Below are 23901 nucleotides of genomic sequence, written 5' to 3'. Positions count from 1 at the left end.
GGATGTGCGGAATGGAAATCATTTTTGACATAATAATGAAACATTTTAGAATAATGTGCGATAAGTTTTGTGCCGTACAAGGACGTAACTTTTTTTTAAAAATTGCCTGAGCGGCATCATGCAGCAGACGACACGGCGACGTCACACCATTCACGTGACCCGCTCCGGCCAACCCGAAAAGCCCATCTCCGCTGCGAGCAAACATCGTCTGCTTCAAACGCCATTGCCTTGGAAATTGCCTTCTCAAAATTTGCACACGCATCCGATATTATTAAAACTTTGATAAAGTGTTTAGCGCTTTACTAACTTCACGACAGGCTAGTTTTGAAAAATGTGAACTCGTCGTTAGTTTTTTAATCAGCCGTGTTATGTCGATCTCCATGTATTCTCCCATAGGGCGGGCCGCCTCCTGGAACCCTGAGTACCACGTGACTCGCGCCGAGCCGCTCTGTCGGCCATGTTGTCGGCAAAACACGGGGTTCAAAGGATTGCGCTACTCTGCTCCGTAGGAGCTATATAGTGCTCTAGGGAACGCGATCGTCGTCCGTGTCGTCTGCTTCACATACCCTGAAAACGAATGTCCCCAAACATCGCTCGCGTTATAAAAGACGGGAGTGTACTGTACCCAGTTGATACACATGATGTTCAATGACTTAGGAAGCTTTCGGTTCGTTCGATTTTGGACTAGGATCGATATTTTGCGAATGCAAAGCGGAAAATATGTTCCCCCCGAAACTCGGCGCTCTGGAAGGCCGCTTTCCCGCACGAAAGTCGGATCCAGTTCTGCGCGCGTGCCCACTCCTCCGCCAATACGGAGATGGCGGCGAAAGGAAAAGGAACGCGCTACTCTGGCTCTGCAAGCAGAGCCTATACAGTTACTCTATCCCATCCCTCCCACCCCACCTATCCCCGCGAGACCCGTCCGTTCCCCCTTCCTCTCTACCATAATGAGCGCAGCCTTCTTAGCATAAGGAGAGGACCACCCCACCCACCAAGAGCTCCCCACGTTATCGCTGCAATCAGCGTGAGACTCCCTCCCTCTCCCCCTCATTAGGGAGGGTCTACGTTTTGAAGGCGGATACCGGCCCGGATTCCGAAGTATACCCCAAAAAATTAGTGGATTTACGTTTTGGTGATTGTTGCGAGCCACGTCGTCGAAGACCGATGTTTTGAACAAGCATCGACATATCAAGGGGCTTTCTTGATGTTTGTCAAACTCTTTGTGCGACCAGCGCTCAGCGTAATAAAATCAGTGCTTTTTTTAGGCATTTTGTATTTCGTCGCAATTGTCTATGCGTTTGATATAATGTCAGCTTTACGGTGCTTATGCCGGCAACACAATGTAGCTGTCAAGAGCCAATGTTTACGTTTAGGAATTAGAGGAATGGAGTGGAACGATTCAGCCATTCCAGGAGTGGGAATGGGCCCAGTGTCCCCATTCCTAGGAGTTGAAAGGAATTGAATTATCGCAAGCTCTAATTCCCCGGAATGGAATTGGAATGGAATGGGGGGTGCCCATTCCGCAACACTGGTTGCAAGTACTGCTAAGCATCAACATGGCTTTTCTGATGCCACACACCTTGCAATGGACTTCTTCCAAAACCGACGCGCCCCATCGCGGCGAAATACGACGCAGTGCGCTCTGGGAACTAGTTGGCCACTCAGTTTCGGTTTCGACTGAGCAGCTCCATCTCATGCTATCGCGCAGCGACCAAACGCGCTGCTTGCGTTTTCGATTATCTGACTTTTCACGAACGTACAATACACTCATTTTGGGGCGATACAAAATTAACACCGGGGCACTTTCCTTGGTTCCGGAAACACCGGATATTATGAGTGCGTATGTAAACGTAGTAAGACGTGGGTTAGTCACCTCACCTTTGAGTTCAATTTCAATAATCAAGTGAACAACAACTGAAATTTGGTCACCTGCAGCCTTACACGTATTTTGTTTGCCAAACGTCCGCTTCTTGTTACTTCATTGGGCGAAAAGCAAGCCGCATCCTCACAGGAGTATCGAAGTTGAGCCCAGCGTTGACGCAAAAACTTTTAAGGAAACGCAATAAATTCGACCTCACTACTGCACCAAAGTTACTATGATGTCTTCCTCGTGTAATCATGTATCTCCCACTCAAATTTTATGCTGATAAAAGATTAAGTTTTCGCAAACGCTGAGATCGGCTAGCTACGACGGAGGCCCTAACAAGCGTCCCCTACTCCTCGCTAAGCCTTTTTGGAGGAGCTTTTACTGACGCCCAAGATCTGTGCCTGAACGGTGTGTCTGAAATTATCTCGGCATACTCAGGCAGGAAGAAAGCAAACACATAACAAATATTATGGCCATTAGCAATTGTCAAATGCACTTTGAATAATTTCGTTCGTTTGGCGCACCGCATAGGGGTTCATGCCCGTCCGGCGTACTTCAGGCGAACGGTGCGACGTTTTTCACACAAGTGCTCGACTTTTGCTCTCTTAAAACTGTTTGTATGTGCGAATTCGCGTATAAGATTGCAGGATAACGTTATGCGCATACGCGATGTTGAATATTAATAAAATGAAAGTGGGTGGGGACTTCGTTTCGTGCAGTGCTGCGGGTCAGTACAGATGATAAGAAGTGAGCTTTTCAATGGCGCCTCCGAGTTTTACCTGACGTACTTAGGCGTATTAAGAAAACAGTAATTGCAAATAGTAATATTTCGTCTATGGACGCACGAAACAGACTTCCTGATCAACAGCACTAATGTAAAGGCGCGAGCTCGATGTGTGCATACTTATTGGTTGCTGCAGCTTGTTGATTCGTACATAAGCAAGATTCCCGAGCTTCGCAGCGTCGAGATTCCCAGCACTGGCTGGTCCACATACCTCGAAACGCTAACAGAAAGGCTCAAGTACAAAAATACAACAAGCATGAGTTAAGACAAACTATACGTCTCGGGCTTGCGCTAAAGCTTCGAGGTCAGGCCATTTAGGTTAGTTTCGAGACCAAAAATGACGCTCTCGGGACCGGAAAACGACGACGTGTTGACGTGTCGATCGAAACCGAAACCCTGCCACTCTCCTCCCTGGCCAACTAGTTCCCAGAGTGCAACGCGCGCCGTGTTGCATGCAGGGCTTTATGGAAGTAGTCTATTATAGCATCTACTGTATTGGACGTATATATATGCTAAGTGTACCAAAAAATTCATAAATTGTGTGTAAAAAAAGAAATTTACAGTTTGTTGCAAAAATAAGCTATGCGTACCCAATGCTCATTCTCCTCCCAAATGTAGCTAGGTTCAAACCAGATGTCAAAGTTTCAGCACTAATCGTTATCTTATTGAAAAGTTACAAGTGATTTTCTAAACATTTTCAGTGGGAAAATGATGGCTGGACCGAGCTCTCAAATACGGCTGTAGGACCGTTCGTCGAATGGCCATTCGTCACACGTCAACTGATAGCACGGCTATTCGTCACATTTTGTCATAGGGCAGACTTTCACTATGCATTTCCGACGTTTATTGAGCATAGTTCTTTTACAGTGCGATCCACTAATAATGATAATGAGAAAACCCAAAAATTCAGTCTATAACCGATTATCATTGTCTCTGGACTACAAGCTGCGCGTTTCTAGTCTTAAAACTCTAGAAACTGATCATAATAAGCAGTACTTCGTTATATCTAGTATCGTTATAAGTGGGTTGCACTGTATTTTTTTTTTCTGACACAAGGAATTAGTTTTTTTGGTTATTTCTAATAAACACTGGTGGACAAGACATTATGTCTTGTCCACCAGAATCTTGGCACCTCTCTCAGTCACTAATGAAAACAATGGATGGCAAATTGCTAGGCAATTGTGGGGTGTTACACGAAACGTTTCGGTCGCCCATGCGCACTCTGACTGCCGCGCATGCGCAGTAGCTTTGTCGTGCTCCTGAAAATGTCACATTCTATGCTTCCAAACGCTCCCCCCCCCCCCCCCAAAAAAAAAAAAAAAGAAAGCTTTCTAAAGAGGACACTACACAGTTAAGCTGAATAACAAAAACGACTGAACGCTAAAATAGCTAGTATGTGGGCAACAAGATCTAAACATTATCTCCGGTTTTTCAACGAGTTGTCCCAGTGACGAATCGCCTACCAGCTTTGCCCTATTACTAATTGTCTTTCGACGAATGGCCCGTATCCTCTCGAATACATGGAGCTCCCCAGTTGCCGAAAACTGACGAAAATGGACCCCATTTTCCTATTGGAAATTTCAGGAAATTGCATAACAGATGAATAAAATGACGGTTAGTTCTGAAACTTTGGCATATGGTTCGAACCTCCAGCGCTACATTTGGGTGGAGGATGAGCGTTAAGCGATGCTTTATTTTTGCAGTGATAAAAACCCTGTAAATTACAAGCATCAATTAGAGCAACAAGTTGGGCAACCTGAGATCTACGACAACATGCTTCGACATTTAAATTATGCTAAATAGCAAAAAAAAAAAAAAAAAAGAAAAAAAATAGAAAAACACACACACACACACATTAATTTTATTTTTTAAGAAGAGCAATGATTTGTGCCAAAACGTAATTATTTTTTTTTTTTAAGTACGGAAAAAATGTACCAAACGCCACAGTTCCTCGCCGATCTTAGCCGGCATCGAGGACTTCATCTCGGCCCCGCTCAGGATACGTTCGCCGCTTCCCCAGGACCGTACTGAATCTGTGTCGATGTGTCGCTTGTTTTCAAAGCACCTACAGCAGCAGGCGTCATAACAGTGGTGTAGTGTAGTGTGTGTTTGTGTGAGTCAACTTACTCTCTACATTTCACCCTCATTTTTCTTTTAAAACATTTTGGGTTACGGCCTTGTGTACAAATTTGGTATACCTGTGCGTGTGTTTTTTTTTTGTTTTTTTTTTTCAAATCCTGGGTGGTGGGCTGGCAAGCGCACTCGCGTACGGGTTATTCCTTTCTGCACAGCCGTGCACGCCACTCAGGATAAGATTTTTTGTATGCAAATAAATATTATTATTATTATTATTATTATTATTATTACTACTACTACTACTACTTAGAAACTCGTAAAGAAAAAGAATTCTTAAATATTTTTGCATAAAAGGCTTGATTTGATTCAATTTGTAGTAAAACTGGTCTGAATAAAAAAAATGTAAAATAATGTAAAAAATGTAAATAAAACAAAAAAAAAAGTAATTAAAAAAAAATTCTGTCAGAAGTGGGATTCGAACCCACGCCCGGAAGACCGGACTGCGACCTGAACGCAGCGCCTTGGACCGCTCGGCCATCCTGACATATGGAAACGAGGGAGTCAAATATAGCACAGTTACTTTCTAAACAATAAAAAGGAAGTTTACGTGCACATTAATTTTTTTGTTCTTTTCAAACTAACTATCTGCTTATTTTCCTTGCTGGTTCTAATTTTCGATCTGTCTTGAAGGTTTTGAATCTAGTGACGGACCTAAGCGTACGCCAGAGCCATCTGTGGCCAGAGCCGGCGTACGCAGACGCCGCGGATGTCGGCTGTCGACGACCCATTTGTATAGTTTCGATATCAGTCGACTACTTCTCACACCCAGTCAAGGTTCGCCGACAGCTCGTCTCATGCCTTTGGGTGTTCACTGCTCTCGGTTGTGAACATATATCTTTTACAAGTAAGTACTGACCCTCTTTTGCCACTCAAACTGGAGCGAGTCTCTGCGTAACAACATTGAAAATCCGTACCATAAAAGCTTTTGTCAAATCCGCAGGTGACAAAAACGTCGCCACTCGGAAGAGTAAAGCAGTGATGACTAATAGGCGAAGATCGAAGAATAAAGGTACCCCACCTTCATCTGCTCACCTATTAGCCACGACGAAAATCTCGACATCAGCAGGTTTATAGCGGGGGACTTTTCCCCGGCATAATCGCGATTGAATAAAAAGTTGACGCATAGTTTCGGTTTCAGGCCGGAAGAATATTGGCAGCCGCGGTGATCAGCCGTCGAGTTCGCTTGACGTCTCAGCGCTTGGTAAGTCTCTGACGCCAAATGGATGCCTTAATCCGCCCCGTGCAGTAGAGATCAGTGGTCCCGTGCGTTCTGTGACATGACGCATATCATGGAGTCCGTGGTATGATAAATGTAAACAAACATTAAATCGGCCATCTTATTAGAAGGCGACGTCGTCGTCTCGAAGCGTTCAAATAAATAGGGATCGACGCTTTGTTTTGAAGAATGGGGGCGTATATCAGGCGCGGTGGATCGTATGTTTACTAGGCGCCTCCGGAACCAGGTGTGCAGTTGCGTTCCCTCACCCGAGTCATACCTCGACGCCTTTTGGATATCGCCGAATGGAAAATTCGGCGCCGATTCTTGCGATTCGGAAAGGCCAAACTTTTGCTGACTTTTTGTTAAATATTTGACAAAAATAATTGTCGCCAGACTTAAAATATTTTACATTCCATTTTTTTTTAAGAAAAAAAAATCGTTTTTTTTTTAAATGCATGACACATTTATTTTTAAATAAGGTGATATATCTACAAGATAATTGTATCCGCCAGTGTCATTTTTGCGTGTTTACTAGGAATGTATTTTTTGCAGAAGTGGTGCGACGAGATTGGGTATACACGTTTGCAAGTCCGGCCTCAGGGTGGCGCCACCTTATCTAGTTGGGGCACTCACTTGATCAAACAACGTTTAGCGATTGCCCGCGTTTCACCGAATGCCACTTTAGCGAATAGTCGGCCGCCGCGAGACGGTGTTTACGGGTGGGCCAAGTGTGTTCACATTTTTGTAATAAGCTCCGTCGCCGCAAAGCAGCGTAAGCACAGCGTGAGGGGAAGCGAGCAAGCCGGCCGTGTCGCGGCGGTCGCCTATTGTTCGCCGCAACCTGGCGGTAGCCGCCGCAGGAGCATCGGGCAGCAATGGCGACGAACAGCACGGTGGACAGTGTCCCCGTCGTGATTACGACGGAATTTAAGGCAGTTACGAGTTCGGAAAGTTCCTTCGGAAGCCGGTGCCGCCGGCTCAGAATCATCGCGAAGTAATAGCAACGAACAGCACAGAGGACAGTGGGCGACTAAGAATCCGGAAAGCTTCTTCGATAGCTGGTGCAGAATCATCGGGGGGAAGCAGTGGCGATTAGCAGCACAGCGGACAGTGTTCCCGGGGTGATTACGACGGGGTTTAAGGCGGTTACGAATCCAGAAAGCTTCTTCCGTGGTGCCAATATGACGAAGAGAAAACTGTTTCATGAATCTGGCCGCGTGTGCGACGTGAAGGAGGTCCGTTTCGACGGACAAGTGGATGTCACGGAGCGCCGTGCTCTGCAAACAAAATTAAGCGCGCCCGCAAAAACATTTTGTTGGCGTTGAGTGGACTGCGGTAATTATGTACGTTTATTTCTGAATCAGCTTGACAATAACTGGGCGATTTTGTTTCGCGCCGTTCCGTGATTCTCTTTACTATCTTCCTGTAGGCTGATGGAAACATCCATCGGTAGGCTTAGGAGGGCGACCGCATTCCGCTTCTCGATTCCGGTGAAGTATTTGCTGCATACTTTAGAGTTTTCCGTCGGTGTCGATGCTGTTCCATCGTCGCTAGAAGAGAAAAAAAGTTAATTGTATTATTCGTCAGCAGCTTAAACAAAGCGCGAACTGGAAGGCAAGAAACACCACTAACCTGTATGGACGCACAAGTCGTACCGAGGTCGCGCAGTACTCCGCCTCGTACGGCTTCGAAGGGACGATGTAGTACTTCGTGCCGTGCGCGATCTTGCCGACCATGCAGCAATTGTTGCGGCTTTCTTTGTGCGGAATAGACACCTCAGAAATTACAGCGCTAACCCACTACAACGCACAACCAACCAGGGGGGGGAAGGTGCCGCCGCTTCCAATGCACCCTCCTCAGAATTTACGGCGCTCCGTGGGGGCCGCCATGTTAAAAGGTTAAAACTTGATACCAGTGTTGCTGCATCTGTAGGTCATCTCTAAGTTAGAGCTGACGGAGAAAATCTGGCCACGGCGCAACGCCGATGTACACTGGAAGCTAGAGCCGGTTTGCTTTCGTTGTTTTTGTTTGGTCGGAGAAAATCTAGCAACAACGCACGTTTCAACATGGCGCCGGTATTGCTTCGGCAGCTTCGGTTTGACCACGTTTGACGCGGTTTTCGAGCACATGTAGCGAAGACGTGACCGGAGAAGTGCCCCTTGATGGTCCCGGAAGACGGAAAGTATCATTCGTAATCGTCGTGTGTGCTTTGAAAGCGAAGGGAGTCACAAGGTCCACGAGTGCGCAACCACAAGCCAAGGTTCACGACAGCGCTCCGTTGACTTCGGCGATATCGTTCTCTTTGGTGCATAGAGATAGGTTTGGTGCAACACGGCGATGCGGCAAAGAGTTGAAACGTTCGTGGTGTGTGGTGCGGTGCTTGGAGGTAGAAGCCCATACTAACACGAAGCGCAAATTGGTTATTGTGGGGTTGAAATTCAGCGGTTTCAGTCCCGTCGTCGTCAGCTGATCCGGTCCAGCTGGTCCGGGAGGACGCAGTGAGCGCTTTTAAAAGTAAATCTTCCTTCGTTCCGTTTCAAAATGTGGAAGATTCTCGACGCATACCGTGTGTAAAAATCTGCGGGCGTTTTCAACAAAATTACGTCGTTTTAATTGAACAATGGACTCCGGATTGTTGTCCTAGACCTGCCGTTTTTATGCTTCGTGTTGTTGGCGTTTGCACAGCGACGCACACCGCCCGAGTAGATGATTCGGTCCTGCAAACAACCGGTCATACAGAATTTCAGGGAAACTTAAGTCACCACCGATATTTTCTCGTAAATCTCGTGTGAGTTTGTTGCGCTCGTCATGTGGTGTGAATAAATTAGGGCAACGTTTCCTGCCTGCCTGCGGATGCATGAACTGAGAGCATTTTTTACGTAGTGAATATAGCGTGTTTTCTTTATTTTGGAAAAAACTGTTGGGGAATTTATTATGGTACAATCACTTGAGAGTTCAGAAATTGGAGAGAGCGGCTATGCTTTCCCAACTTTGTCTCTTTTCTCTCTGGTATTGCCCCTAGTTTCAAGTTGCAGTTTCAGTAGACATGCCTACTAATAGGTACAAACTGCTCTAAACGAGGTAAAATACTGCTAAGTCGGGGCGGTGCGGACTCCGTGTTTCGCGCTTTTCGCAAGGTGACTGGGTAAGTGCTTTTGCGAGGTATGCGGAATACACAAGCGATTTTGTTACGCCCGTCGGTTGCGTCTCCAGCAAAACGAATAGGTGGTATTCACTGAGCCTGCAGGTTCGATTTTGCCAGGGAGCGCCACCGTCGATCCGCCATCTTCGAGGTCTCGGTTTGGCTGGCTTGGGTACGCTACGCGGTCGTCCGCTGCTAGTGTGTGCTAATTTCATATCGTTGAAGCTTCGTAGAACAGAAGAGAAAAGAAAAGTTGGTCTCGGGGGCGGGCCGTTTTCTTTGTTGCCGCCGAGTACCGTGTGTAAAGGCTGAACCGCATGTAAGCAATTTGGCGAGCGACGGGACGAGACGAGGGACAGCGACGGGACGAGACGAGCGACAGCGACGAGACAAGCGACGACGACCCGCTTCGCTGTCGCTCGGTCACTCGCGCGACGTGGCAAACCGCATGAAAGCGACGGGAGCAAGCGACCAAGGCGATAAGCGACCCTTTCTAGAAATCCAAAAACCGAGCGACGCGACGACCGACCGGGAGAAATCTCCGTCGCTCGTCGCCGACTCCCGTCGCTGTCGCCATCGCTCGCTAAATCGCTTACATGCGGTTCACCCTTCTCCGTCACTCGTCGCGTAGCTCGGTTTTGGGATTTCTAGAAAACTTAGCGCTCATCGCCTTGGTTGTGTGCTCCCGTCGCTTTCATGCGGTTTGCCTCTCCGCGCGAGTGACCCAGCGGCAGCGAAGCGGGTCGCCGTCGCTTGTCTTCCCGCTCGCCAAATCGCTAACATGCGGTTTTTAAATCGCTTGGGCTAATGAAAAATGCGCCGCATTTTTCATAAGCTGCGCACTCTGTGAGCCGCACGGTATGTTTCTGCACAGGAACGAACACCGAAGGCACGACGTATGTACGACACAGCGGCGATGGAGCAACACGGTTACACGGCCGTAGTACAGAAAATCCGCTAGAGAAAAACAATAAAGAAACAAGCAAAACAAAACAAAGAGTAATCACACCGTGCTACAAAAGCACCAAAGTAGAAAAATTAGTTCTTGCAAGAGCTACCGCCGTCGGCACGGCGGGCAACACGGAGCGCTTCATGGAGCCGAGGGAGCAACGCGGCCGCGGTAAACGAGTGCGATAGCTACAAAAACGAACTAAAACACACAAAAAATACTCCCACGGCGCTTCAAAAGCACCAAAGTATAAGAATAACCCCTAGTTTCGATCAAAAAGACCCTTTAAAGTTGTAAAATACTGCTAAACCACGCTCAAAAGGTCCGGCCAGATGGCATTCGCGATAGCAAGAGACCTCGAAGATGGCGACCGTGGTGGGCGATGCCAGCGAACCTAGCGAGTGACGTCAAGTGAATGTCACCTATAAGATGATCTACAAAAGGGCTGTCCCTATTCGCACTCCGAGTGCGGATAGTGGTAGATTCTTATCCGCACTCCGAGTGCGGATAATTTTGGATTCTTATCCGCACTCCGAGTGCGGATTGCGTTGGATTCTTATCCGCACTCCGAGTGCGTGGGGCGAAGAACTTGGCGTGTGGCGTGGCGCGACTTGACGCGGGAAACTTTGAACATAGTGACTTACGATGTTCGTCGTGTGACATTGGCATGTTGGCAGCACCGATTTCATAGAAATATTAGTGGTTGTGCGGTGTTTGATTGGGAGGAGACCTCTGTTTCAGAATGAATTCAATTTCAAAGAAATGCATAATCGTAAACATATAATTAAAACAGCGCGAACGAACACAAGGACAAGTAGAAAAAGAGGCACTGCCACAGTGCTGACTCGCGATTTACTCTCTTTTTTGTCTTCTTAAAACACATCAACATAAGAAGACGCGAGTCAGCGCTGTGTTTGTGTCCCTTCTTCTACTTGTCCTTGTGTTCGTTTTCGCTGTTTTGATTATATGTTCACTATGCACCACCGACTAGCTCACCTCCAAACATCACTGCAAATGCATAATCGCTTTTTTTTTTTTTTTTTTCGAAATTGATTAGCGCTAGATGGTGTATTTGGGTAGAGACTGAACTGTACTTGCGCCTCGAGGGCTTGAAAAAAAGCATGAACACAGGACGTAAGCAATCCTATTGTTCCTTCAGTATCCTTTTTTTTTTTTTGTTAAACAAAATATTATTATTTGCAAAAAAAAAAACAAAAAAAAAACCGAAGCTGGTTTAAGATTTGTATTATAACGCGCCTTCGCCACAGTCAGCACATTAACATTGTGTGGTGGATAGGGGCAGTAATGTGGGAACGGTGGGCGGCTAGCAAACAATTTTCAATACACAATTACCCCCCCCCCCCCCCCCCCCCCCCGCCCCAGACCACACACACACACACACGCAGAGATGTTTCAAACTTCCGCTGCCGCCACGCCCAAAACCCGCAAGCTCAGTGTTCGGCACCCTCGGGCCTCGGCATATATGTTTAACATCTTCGATCACACAACCACACAAAAACATCTTTTAACAGCCATCACATCTATCGTCGTCTACTTGCAAAAGCGCAAATCATTCTATTAAAAAAAAATTACAGTAACAAATTGGGCCGGGGACTTATCAGGCATTCCCTCATCTAGTAGTGTTGAAATGTTCAGAAGATTGAGCCGGGGGGGGGGGGGGGGGGGGGGGGGGGGGGGACTTCATTTTTTAATAATATTGTTTACTGGAAATGACTGATTTTCCTTACCCCCTCCCCCCCCCCCCCCCTTTTTTTTTCCTAAGCCACTGCCCCCATCATCTAAGCACAAACTGCTCTAGTTTCTTTCTTTTTTTCTTTCGGCAACAAAAATATTTAACCGTCCAAAAAAAAAAAAAATATCACCAGAATTTTTTTTTTTTTTTTTTTTTGGGGGGGGGGGGGGCGGGGGATTGTAAAGCTGGTGTGTTTGGGAACACAAACACGCACACACACACGCACGCACACACACACGCGCACGCGCACGCGCACGCTCACGCACACGCTCACGCACACGCACTTGATCGCCTCTATCCGATCTTCGAGGCGTGAGTACCGTTTAATCTGAAGCGTACCACACAATGTTATTTATTTTTTATAAAACAAAAAAACATTTCCTTGAAATTATTTTAATTCTGAAACCGGAACCGCCAATATTTCCATACGCTCGTCGAGGCTGCCAACACGCAAATGAATCAACACAAAGTTGAGAACTTCTAAACCACTGTGTTCATAGTTTCCCGCGACATAATCGCGCCACACGCGGAGTGCAGGTAAAGAAAATCCAACGGCTTCGTGCCAACGCCTTCGTACCCCCGCCACCCCCGCCCGGTGCTGCGGCTGCCCGGTGCCCCCGGTACAGCGTCCGCGCCAGTCCGCGCCTCCGCATGCAATCCGCACTCACGCACTCGGAGGCTCGGAGTGCGGATAAGAAGCCAACATAATCCGCACTCGGAGTGCGGATAAGAATCCAAAATTATTCGCACTCGGAGTGCGGATAAGAACCCACCACTATCCGCACTCGGGGTGCGAATAGGGACAGCCCTACAAAAGCGCAATCACAAGCCAATATTTACGATGACAGTGCATTTGATTCGGTGGTCCGTGTAGTTGTATTTCACCCTGCTTTCTGCAACACCGTGTCATGGCGAAGAGCTGGAACGTTCACGGATTGTGCTGGGCTACCGGTTAACTTAAAAAACGAATCCAAAACTCCGTTTTTTTTTTTTTTTTTTTTTTTTTGGGGGGGGGGGGGGGGGGGCAGAACCACAGCGCACCGACGGCCCCTAGATGTGCGCCGCTGCGCCGACTTTTGGTTCTAAGCCGTGCTTTGAAACCGCCGCCGCGGACTTCATTCTCGGTTGAAGCGACGGAGTGGTTCTCCAAGTTTAGAGTATAGTGTGCCTGCTAGGGTGCGGCCTACCCTATTTCGAACCCTCGTCCTTGAGTACCGAGCTTCCTACCACCTGGCAGGCCGGTAGTTGGTGTTATTTCGGGGGATCCACCCATGTCAAATCGCCCTCCGAGAAGGGGGCAGTGGGGGGGGGGGCAGTGGGGGGGGGGGGGGGGGGGCGTTTCCGTCGCCCCCCTCTTGGGTCCACCGCTGGGTTGACAGAAGCCCGCGTCGCCCGCATCGGCACTGAGTGCACTTGGGTTGTTGTAGTGGCTCTAGGCTGTTGATGCTCAAGCCTTCCATCCGCGGCTTGCCGCCAGCTGATCCGGCTGGTCGACGGTGAGGAAGCGGCGAAAGTTACCTCTTAAGTAAATGTAAATCCTTGTTCATACAGTTATCCGGTGTCAAAGTGTGGAAGGTGTCCAACGTGTACTGAGGGCGGGAACTACGAGCGTTTTGCCTTGCTTTCGTAACCGAAACCAGAACAGCGAGGTAACTGCCTTGCGCACTCTAAAATGATGAAAGTCGTCAAAAACCCGTTTCTAGGGTTTCAAACCAAGTAAACAAGACAAATATAATTCAACTTCGTTGTCTGTATGCAGGAGGACTTATGTAACACAACAATACATTCTCGTTCCGAAACGAAAAAGAAAGTAAAACTCAGCCCGCCGTATATGGCAGCAACTTCTCCGCTGCGCAACCTATGCTGGCAACGTAAGCGGTTTTAATATGGCAGCCTCCGCTTTGCGCCGCGTTCCCTTTCTCTCCTTCCCCCCACTGCAACCAACGCAGCGACTGGCAGAAGATGCCCGATGCAACGGACCCGTTTGCCGCTAGGGGCGCCCTGGTCGGGGCTTGAATTAGATCCGCACGAAAACGTTGATTTACTCAAATGTTGCTGTTCGCTAAAACGTAATTCGCTCATGTGAAAGGCGTTAACACTGTGTTCTTACTTTCTCTACGAGTCACCATTTCGTGCATGAAAATGAATGCAACGGCTGCTGAGCCTTCACCAGAAGAGATAACGACATTATTGTGAATATGCATGTTTTCCGATTCGAATCACTTGACGCCAGCTTTGCATGGAGGTGTGCACCTCATATTCGCAACGTCTCCCTTCTAACTTTTAGAACGCCGGTTTCTGATGTTAAGGCACACGTGGATGTTTAGGAAGATGGGAAGAGTTAGGAATGTCGGAAAGTCTGATAAACACACAGTTACCATGTCACCTTCTCCACATCTCACTGTAACCGCTGGTAATACTTCCAGTGCCACACTGTACGGTTGTAACCGCACGACCGCACGGCGTCCATTTGCAATTCATGGCCATGTCGCATTCTCGCGTGTGCTCAGACGTTTGTCGAATCTTTGCCGAACTTTCCTTCAACAGTTTGGCATTCGCCAAACTTTGCCAAATCAAGTTCGGTAGATTCGGTCCATCAATGTGCTATGTGACGAATTTGGTAACATGCATCGCAATTTCAGATTCACTGGTATGCATTGAAGATAAGAGCATTTTATGTGTTGCATAATTTTCTTGCTTCAAAGTGGACGTTACTTTCTGTACATGCCTATCAGAGCCGCCAACAAATTCCGTGCCGCACCATCAAGCATTTTACATTGATATCGAGGCAGGAACATAGACAAACAATTCATACATAGCATGACAAGTGAGCTCACAAATCCGGCATTCGGGAGAAGAAAATCTGAAGTCCTGGTTTAGGAACCGCATTGGCTTGCGAGATGGTAAATGCTTAAGTACAGATTTTTTTTTTTTTTTGCATTATTGCTAAAATGTTTTATTGATACTACAACGAAATTTCGGCGCTCATTTTTTGGTCTATATGTGTTCAAAAGAGCAGTATCACATGGAAAATACTAATATCTTGTTAAAAAAGTCTCGAAAAGGAATTTTAATACGAATTAAACGATTAGCAAAGAGCACCTGGTGGATGTCGCTAACGCTTCGTTTGTAATGCTCGTCTAGGAACCTTGACAGCTAGTGACGGAGGTTGTCTCGTCTCCGGCCACGACGAGAGAAGGGGGGAAGGAAGAACTCCCCTCTTCTCGAGAATCCCTTTTGTGTGTCGCAGAAGTCGCTATTGTCCCCCTAGAAGATTATAGAAGATTAACCCGTCACTCGAAATTCGTACAAAAGCAGCCGCTTCGGTGGCTGGAACGACTAGGCCATCCTCTCGACGTCAGCCTCGCGGTAGCTTTGCTCGTCTTGAGACGACCTACGTCACGATTGCGTTGGATGTCACGTGCTCTAAGCTGGGCCTTCTCCGAGCGCTTGCCTGAGTGGGCCGTTTATAACGAAAAATACAGCCACCAAGATTAAAATACAAACGTGCGATTTTCATTTACGGATATTGTGGATCATATTCAACCTATTTTTGAACACGACGGGAATATTTCAAATTTCGTTGAAGTATCCCTTTAAAGGCAATCCTGCAATCAGAAAGGGGCAACCCTTCTCCCCAGTCGGCCTACACGTTAAGTAATTCAAGTGGAAGGTCAAACGAAGTGTCACATGCAGGATTGCTTTCATCACCCTATGTTTGGACTCAGGAGTGCCACAAGGGTCCAATCTTGGGCCACTTCCTTTCAATGTTTTTGTTGACAATTTAGTAGGTTCTGTACAGCACTCGGAGCTACTGCAGTTTGCTGATAATATTAAGATTTATCGTGAAATAAATTCAATTGCAGTTCAAAACTGGGGCACGCAAAAATCTTCTGCTCAGCCCTTGTAAAACAAAAGTTGTTTCGTTAACACACAAAGCAAGCTGCATCATTTATTTCTATTTTATGTTTAGTTGGAAAATTGTGAGGTTGGATAGTATTTGTGACCTCAATGTGCTGTTTAGTAGTGTGGAATTTGTTCGGTGTGACCCAGTCATTTATCTTGGAAAGAGTGCAGCGTTGTCCTGTGCATATCATTTACGGTAGATGAATTGGGAGGCGTGTTTATTTGACCAGGAAATGCTTCTTAACTTGTTTGGCCTGGTACCTAGCTTTTTTTGATATGAGGCAGATGAGAGACGTGCAGTCATGGAAGTGCTTTGTTATTTGCGCCAAATTGCGCCATGAACGAAAGTCTGCTACGTCTTGCACCAAAGTGCCATTTTTGCGAAGAATTGCGCCACACCTGCGCCAAAAAAGGGAAAGCAAAAAAAAAAGTTAATATTGGTCAACTCTAATATTTAGAGAAGGAAAGGAAACCGGTACAAATATGTACAGTGTAGACCGCATATAACGTATGTCGCGGGAGTCGCGAAAATCCGCACTATAAGCGGTACCGCGTTATAACCAAAACATCAATTTTTCAGGCCAAAATACATGCCATGAGACAACTTACCTTTGTAAAACAATGGGTCCATATCACATGAGCGAATGACATTTTAGCGAACAGTGACATTTGAGCGAATCGACGTTTTAGCGAATAACGGGAACGCGCGTTAACCCATCCGCCGCGCTGCGCTTTACGCCGCTTCGCGGCGACAGTCTGCGGCGGCTCATTACAAAAATGTGAACCCATTTGGCCCACCCGAAAACGCCGCTTCGCGGCGTCCGACTATTCGCTCAAGTGTCATTCGGTGAAACGTGGGCGTTCGCTAAAACGTCATTCGATCAAGTGAGTGCCTCCCTGCGGCGGACGGACGTTGCGAGCGTTCAGGATTGCTAACCCTAATCCCTTTTCTCCGGAGATGAAAACGCGTGAAAATTCGCATCCTTCATACGGTACGCGCCAGTAATACCTTGAACTTTAGCACACGCATGAAATGCGCCAAATAAGAAATCCGGGCGATGTTTAAGGTCACAAATGCTTAGAAGTCACCACTGTAGTCGAAGTAAACAAACACGACGACACGGGCGTTTCTGCCGTCTTGAGAGCGCCGCCACGACATCGCTGCACGAGTAGGTGGATCTTCCCTTCTAGTACGTGCTGGGTTATCATAGCGACACACAACGAAAATTCACAGACAAGGATAGCGCTTTTACGCAGAACGATGAGATGAACTCCGTCTACGACGACGATCACAACCGACACCATGTTTGCGGAGAAGCAGCCGGCCCGCGACCGGTACGCAACGCGCGCGAACACTTCTCCTCGATCTGCGATTGGTCTGTCGGTGCGGTTGTTTGTTTCTTTGTTTCCAACGCAGCGGAGGGACGCACGCACGTGAACGACACGTGCGTGCGTCCCTCTGTCGCTACGGCGACTGAAGCCTCTCTCTTCGCTTCTCCCCACTTCTTCGAGCAACATCCTCGCCCCGCGCCGTCAGCGCCGTTATCTAGTGTCGCACAGGGAAGCGTGCCCGCTGCTCCGGTCGTCGGCGCGGTCGGCGGGCTGTGCCAAAAACCGCACTATAGCCGGTATTTCCCTTCGCGCGCCTGCATTTTAAGCGGTATGTAAATACATGGAGTTCTATGGGAGGCGAACCGGTGGTTTAAAAAAACCGCGTTATACCCGGTCCTGCACTATAAGCGGTTACGTTGTAAGTGGTCTATACTGTATTTCAGAGAATCTCCACTCACTATATGGTTTGTTTTATCTTAGGCCAGAGTACAGTCAAAGGCTCGAACACATACAACCACAAACGCATACTAAAGAGCAAGTCACAATACATTTGTCGCACTTGATTTGTTTAGTTGATGAAGGGCCACGCACGGGGAGGACGAATGCCATAATATCGCGCCTTGATGCTTGTTCGTCCCATTGACTCGTAGCAGTGACTGAACTTGAAATTAAGGTGAAACGAAGTATTGAGATTACTTGTGAACCGCACTGGTTGGTTGATGCGCTGCGGATCGATCGCCGACATTGTCCAAATTTCCCGACAGTGTCGGCGATGTGAGGAGCTAAAAGTTGCGAGAAAACATTGCGAAATTGTAGGATGGTGGCTACTCTGATAAGACAGAACCGGGGTCTTGTACTCCTGATGAGATCACTTAATTATCATGTCTGCCACATGCCTCCGTGCCGCCTCTCACCAGCGCACGTGTCGAGCTTCACCGCTTTGCACCGGAGTGCTAGAACAGCTGACATGGGTAAGCGCCAAAGACTTGAATAAAGAGAGGCGCGGGCAGAGCTAGGGTGTGCACCAGACACGGAAAGAGGGCTTTACATGCTCTCTTGGCCAACCAGAAGCCAAAAAGAATCCTCTGGCGGTGGTAGCACGAAACAGTTTGAATCATAGCTATATGGTTTTAATAAGCACGTAAGAGTTAAATGGAGTAACCCTTCCTGGTTGGAAATAAGGTGCACGTGATGTTTCGATTATGATCATGCAGAAAGATATAAGAAACGAATGTGCCGCTCAAACTCTGTTTCGCTTGGACAGAGTGTGACCGCTTAGACGGCAGAGTCTCTGCCCTCGGCGCCTTGCGTACGGAGTATGTCAATCGCTCTGCTAGTTGCGCTCTTCTTCCATTATCTTGGATGACCGTGATTGAAACGTCACGTGCACCATATTTTCAGTCACCGAGAGTTACTGCGACGGACTAATTAATTTCGTTTCTCGCAACCACCACCAGGGTATAATTTCCGGCTCCTGGTTGGCCACGTTCAAATTTGTGAAGACGCCCTGGAACACGCCCAGCCCGCTTTTGGTTAATGGCGCCTCCTCATTTGTCTCCTATATACTTCACAATGAATGGCCAAACTCTCTACATTAACGACTTTGGTGAGTGAACGACTTTGGTGAGTGCCTAAGTTAGCGCGATAGGCTCAGTACTATCCCAAGTCTGCTTTTTTCTTTTTTTAGTAGGTTGATTTTTGATTCTAGAAATCTGCACCGAAAAAATGAAATGCGGGTCTATATTTGAATAAATGGTAGTCAAGGTTGTTCCCGTGCAGCTATCGATTGAAAGGACAGCAAAATTGGACTTCACTCTGGTTCCAATGCCGCAAGCAGTGTCACTTGCACAAGCGGAGGATTTCATAGTATTTGGTGGTGGTTGTTTTGGCAGTTGATAATATTAAAGTCTCAAATTTGGTAGGTTCATAAAACTTTGGGTACATATTTTTGTTGATAGACGAGCTGGGTTTTGCAGTCATTTTACAGAACTTATAATATACAGGCTAAATAACTACCAGCTGCAAAAGTGCGAGGGAAGAGAAGCTTTGTCTCAACTAAACTGTTGCGCCATGATTAATTTTTTTATAATATTTTTAGTACCCATTGTAAATGGAACCTTTTCTGACTAGAGCCTTATTTCTAAAAAGAACACCGTGTTCTTTTGATGCCCTATCTAGTCTTATTACAAAAGGTAATATTTAATATGCTCCAGGATCATAAGGAACCTTCAGTCATTATTAAAGATAAACTCGTTTAGCAATTTGCAATAACTTTTTCATTTTCAAGTGATGTGCTAACAGATGTTGGCATCTGCTCCAAATCAATGTTTCGCCTGCTACAGAACCTACTACAAAAGGTCAAATGCTGCTTCCATCACTGCACATGTTTTTTCGTATGAAGTAGTGAATTGCATAATTGGTTATCACTGTCGCTTGTTAGTGTCATTTCTTTTTGTGTTTTAAGAAAGCACATTGGAGCTTTCTTTGTTTTACGCAATGAATGTAAATTTTGGATCATCTATGTGTCATAGGTGATCCAAAATTTACATTCATGCAATTTTCCTTTAACCGCGACCAGAATGATCTGGGCTTGTTTGCTTCCTTTGTTTTGTTCTTCCATAGTTTTGTTCATGATGTGCACACTATTAAGGCGAAAGCTGTTTGTGGTGCACTCTAAGCAGAAGAAAGAAATTAACAGCAGTGCCAACGTTTAGGCACATTTGGCATGCAGTTGTGCAAAAGCTGCTTTTGTTTTTGACACACGCAATTATGCAAAGGATATCAGAGGTGCACGTCGGACAAGCCCGAATTTTCCTGGACTGGGTAGAGTTTTAGACGGCTCCCGAGCTTGATCTAGCATCTGCGATATAAGCGTCCATTTCGTGTTCTCTTCTTGCAGAGGAAAGCCTTCCGAACACACCAGAGTCTTCGACGGCACTTGCGAATCACGGAAACGTGCAACCGCAGGCGGGGACCAGTGGTGACGCTGCACCCGCAAGTTATGGCGAGCGCAAAGAGCAGCTGGCGGGAAGGAGGTTTAGGCCACAAGGAATGCCAGAAGCAGTTTCACATCCGCATTCACGCAATGATAATAAAGAACCGGTCCCCTCAACGAGTCCTCAGACTCCCCACGTAGACAAGCAACCGGGCCCTGGTGCAGAGACTTCGACAACAAGCGTCTGCAGTAAGGCTCTTGTACCTTCGACCGCGTCGTCGGAGGTACAACTACCTCCGCGTCCCAACTATGGCACCGATGGACGTTGCATCCTACTTGTGTCGAACTACTTCAACATGACACTGCCCGACGGGCAGCTTTATCACTACGACGTGGAGATCAGCAAGATTGGAGTGGAACGCCAAAAAGATCCCAGGAAGCTGGGCATTAAATCCAAGTATCGGTGTCTCAACACCAAGGTGAATCGCGCCATTGTAGCACGTTTAGTCAAGCCTCGTGGTGGAATTTTTGACGGAGCAATTCCAGCTTTTGACGGTCGCAAGAGTATGTATTTCCGTACCAAACTTCCACAAGACAGCTATGAAGTGACTGTCCCCTTTGAAGAAGATGGTACATCCAAGGATTACAGCGTTGCCATCCAGTTTGTAAGCATTCTGTCAATGAGTGCCATCAACAAAGTCTACGAAGGTGGCAGTCGGGAAGGTGCACTTGCGGTCTTGCAGGCTATACACTGTATTCTCAAGCATAGTCCAGCCATGACATACACTCCAGTCGGCAGGTCGTTTTTCAAGAAGCCAGAAATGAGGATGGTACCGGAACTGGGAGGAGGTAAAGAGGTCTGGTTTGGCTTCACTCCGACCGTGCACCTGTGTCAATGGAAACCCATGCTGAACCTCAACGTTACGGCAACAACCTTCTACAAGGCTGGCCCGCTAATCGACTTTATTGGCCAGGTACTTAATGACAAAGACTATGTGAACAAGCTGGAAGGAGAAGCCCTGGATATTCAGAAAATCAAAAAGCTGAATAGGATACTTCCCAACATGAAGGTTAGGGTCACCCATCTATCGTTCAAGCCCAAGCCCAAGGTCCTTGCGGTCACGACTTCCCCGGCGTCTAAAATCGAGTTTAAGGACGAAGAGGGACGACGGACAACAGTCGCCGCATATTTCAAGAAGAAGTACAGGCCCCTCAGGTACCCCAACCTTCCCTGCATCCAGTGCGGGACAGATGAGAAGCCCAAGTACTTCCCAGTCGAAGTCTGCGAAATCCCAGAGAATTTCCACTCCAAGACCAAACTCTCGAGGCAGGAGGCTCCTCAGATGATTAAGATGACTGCCATCCCACCAGCAGAGAGATTCCAGAAGATTGACAGGGACATACAAGCATTGACGGCGAACAAAAGCTCGGTGGCTTCTAGCTTCGGGATAAACATTGATGTGAAGCCATTGGAACTGGAGGGCAGAGTCCTGGATCCTCCGCAGATAGTCTTTCAGAGGAATATGATATGGCCGAAAGATGGTCAGTGGGACATGCGTTCCTCGAGGTTCCTGCATCCCGCCAGTGTGGACAAATGGGCAGTGCTCAGCTTCTCCTGTCAGCTGATGGTGGACCTCCTGGACAGGTTTCTCCGGAAATTCCAGGATGTGGCAACCAAGCTGGGAATGAAGGTTGAGAGACGAGGTGAAGTGTACATATTTAAGGAAGAGGACGTGCTGGGGACTGTCCTGAAGAGGATGGCTGCCAGCTTCAAATTTCTCCTGATCATCCTCAATCCGGAGATCGACAACCACAATGCCATAAAGCTGATCTGCGAGAGGGACCTTGGCCTGGCAACCCAGTGCTGCATGGAGAAAAATGTCTACAACGTCGTCGATAAAATGTTGCACCAGCCACTGCCCGCGCTCTTGGTCAACCTGTGCCACAAGGTGAATGCCAAATGTGGGGGCGATGCTAACACCATCAGCAAGCGACCGGCCATTTTCGAGGAACCTGTGATAATCCTTGGCGCAGACGTGAACCACCCTGCACCAAACCGCTCCAACCACCCCTCATATGCGGCTCTGGTAGGAAGCCTGGACAGCTGCCCCTCGAAGTACCACGCCAGTGTGCGCATCCAGAGAACCTCCGCAAACAGCAACGAACGCGAGATCATCAAGGACCTGAAAGGAATGGTTAAGGAAGCCCTGCGAGCTTTTTACAAAAAGACTCGGCAGAAGCCACGGAAGATCATCTTCTACAGGGATGGCGTCAGCGAGGGCCAGTTTGCGGAGGTGCTCAACCACGAACTGCCGGCCCTGCGGCAGGCCTGCAAGGAGCTGGAGGATGGCTACACGCCGGCCATCGTGTTCATCCTCGTTCAGAAGCGCCACAGCACAAGGTTCATGCCCAAACACCAGCAGGACGGCGTTGGACGCTTCAACAACGTCCCTCCAGGGACGACGGTCGATCGCATAGTCACGCACCCGAAGGACTTCGACTTCTTCCTGTGCAGCCACGCCGGCATCCAAGGCACGAGCCGCCCCACGCACTACTATGTGCTGCACGACGACGTGGGCTTTCAGGCGGACGAGTTGCAGAGCCTGACCTTCTACTTGTGCCACACGTACGCCAGGTGCCCGAGGAGCGTCTCTATCCCGGCGCCGGCCTACTACGCCCACTGGGTGGCGTTCAGGGCCAACCAGCATGCCGTGTCTGCCCTCGGGGACGGACAGTCATCAGACGGCGTGCAGGAGATGAGCGATGCTGACATCCAGAAATGTGTGGATGCTGTCAGCGTCAAGGAGAGTCTGCGCAACAGCATGTACTTTGTGTAGAGGAAGACTCACTTCTATTTTTTATTTTCCCCCAGAGTATCATTCACTAGGTATTTTTATGCTTCAATTCTTTTTTGGCTGACGTAGTGCTTTGTTGATTCCATTGCACGTTTTCCAGGCCTTAATTCTTCAAGGTCTTGTTTTATTTTATACTTATATTTGTTATAACGTTTAGCTAGATCTTATCTATAGAAGGTTTGTGCTTCAGTTTATTTATGATATACCTTCTAGGCCTATACTGCACCATTCTTTTTTTTAAGTGTGTGTGTGTGTATATATAATATACACACACACATGTAGACGAGACATTCATATTCTATTCCTTCCTTTTTGCCGCAACTTGCACTGTGTGTACTATTTATTTTTACCCAATAAAGGTGAAGGGGAAAGTATTTGCATTGTTGAAATATGTGCACATGTTAGTGCAGCAGTTGATATATTAAGAATAACTGCCGCATGCAGCTTAGCCAAGAATAGGGCTGTCCACAGGGACAAATGGGGCATTTGAAGAATGGGGCGAGCAGCAGCACTGACAACTGCTCCCTCGTCCAGTGGCACATAGTTCTCATAAACAAACTTCAGGTCCTCCCCAAAGTCCCTCTCCAGGGAGTTCTTGGCAGACTTGGTGGCCACTGGAACGTCTGTGGTCTTGAGACTTGTCCTTGAGCCAGGGATGCCCTTGATCACCTTCTGGATCTGTTCGCTCTTGCTCAGCTCGGAGATCTGAGACATCAGGTACGAGATAATGGTCTTGTTCCAAAGCGAAGGATCTGGACGGGTGATCCTTGTGCGCAGAGTTTGTCCAAACTGCCGAGTCGCACTAGGGCGGACGTCTGCTTTCTTTCCAAGCCCCAGGCTATCCGCTTTCCGAGCTGTCGCAGCGGCGACTGCTCGCTGGTAGAGAGACAAGTCGATCTCTTCGTCCACACCCTCTGGAAGATGCAGTTTGTTGATCACTCGCGCAGCTACGAACCATGCATTGTTTTCAAAAACCGGCGTTGCCCTCCAGCAGTATTTTCTAAACAGTCAGATTGTCGACAC

General features: G+C 47.6%; 2 protein-coding genes and 1 non-coding gene across 6 annotated transcripts in view; 1 reads left to right on the top strand and 2 right to left on the bottom strand.

Moving 5' to 3' along the window:
• Positions 1–5187: 5187 nt before the first annotated feature.
• Trnal-cag lies at positions 5188–5271 on the bottom strand. The gene has a single exon. It is a non-coding gene; the product is annotated as a tRNA-Leu (tRNA).
• A 201-nt stretch (positions 5272–5472) lies between these two features.
• On the top strand, positions 5473–23252 carry LOC8037792 (protein argonaute-2). 2 transcript variants are annotated; one of them, XM_029993269.4, is made up of 4 exons: positions 5473–5631; positions 5728–5796; positions 5926–5988; positions 19988–23252. In XM_029993269.4, exons 2-4 carry the CDS (start codon positions 5766–5768, stop codon positions 22858–22860), a joined length of 2967 nt encoding a protein of 988 aa, XP_029849129.3. In that variant the 5' UTR covers positions 5473–5631; positions 5728–5765; the 3' UTR covers positions 22861–23252. The 2 variants fall into 2 exon arrangements, with proteins under 2 accessions (XP_029849129.3, XP_029849130.3); XM_029993270.3 differs by having other exon boundaries at positions 5505–5631; positions 5710–5796.
• The window catches only part of LOC115331181, a 12404-nt gene continuing 11682 nt past the window's right edge, over positions 23180–23901 (bottom strand). For all 3 annotated transcript variants that reach the window (XM_029993272.3, XM_029993273.3, XM_029993271.4), the window contains one exon: positions 23180–23792. In XM_029993272.3, coding sequence (XP_029849132.2) covers positions 23215–23792 — 578 coding nt within the window. In that variant the 3' untranslated portion in view covers positions 23180–23214. The remainder of the gene's footprint in view (positions 23793–23901) is intronic.

Source organism: Ixodes scapularis, unplaced genomic scaffold (genome assembly GCF_016920785.2).
Source record: "Ixodes scapularis isolate PalLabHiFi unplaced genomic scaffold, ASM1692078v2 PGA_scaffold6__148_contigs__length_123643588, whole genome shotgun sequence".
Taxonomy (NCBI): Eukaryota; Metazoa; Arthropoda; class Arachnida; order Ixodida; family Ixodidae; genus Ixodes; species Ixodes scapularis.
The sequence above is the reverse complement of the archived record's forward strand: the minus strand, read 5'-3'. Positions and strand labels throughout refer to the sequence as shown.

Excerpts from the sequence above, each read along its gene's own strand:
- LOC8037792 (XM_029993269.4), top strand. The coding sequence starts at position 5,766 with ATGACTAATAGGCGAAGATCGAAGAATAAAG. Across the intron at positions 5,797-5,925 it reads GCGAAGATCGAAGAATAAAG|GCCGGAAGAATATTGGCAGC; the intron begins GTACCCCACCTT and ends TTTCGGTTTCAG. Across the intron at positions 5,989-19,987 it reads GCTTGACGTCTCAGCGCTTG|AGGAAAGCCTTCCGAACACA; the intron begins GTAAGTCTCTGA and ends CTCTTCTTGCAG.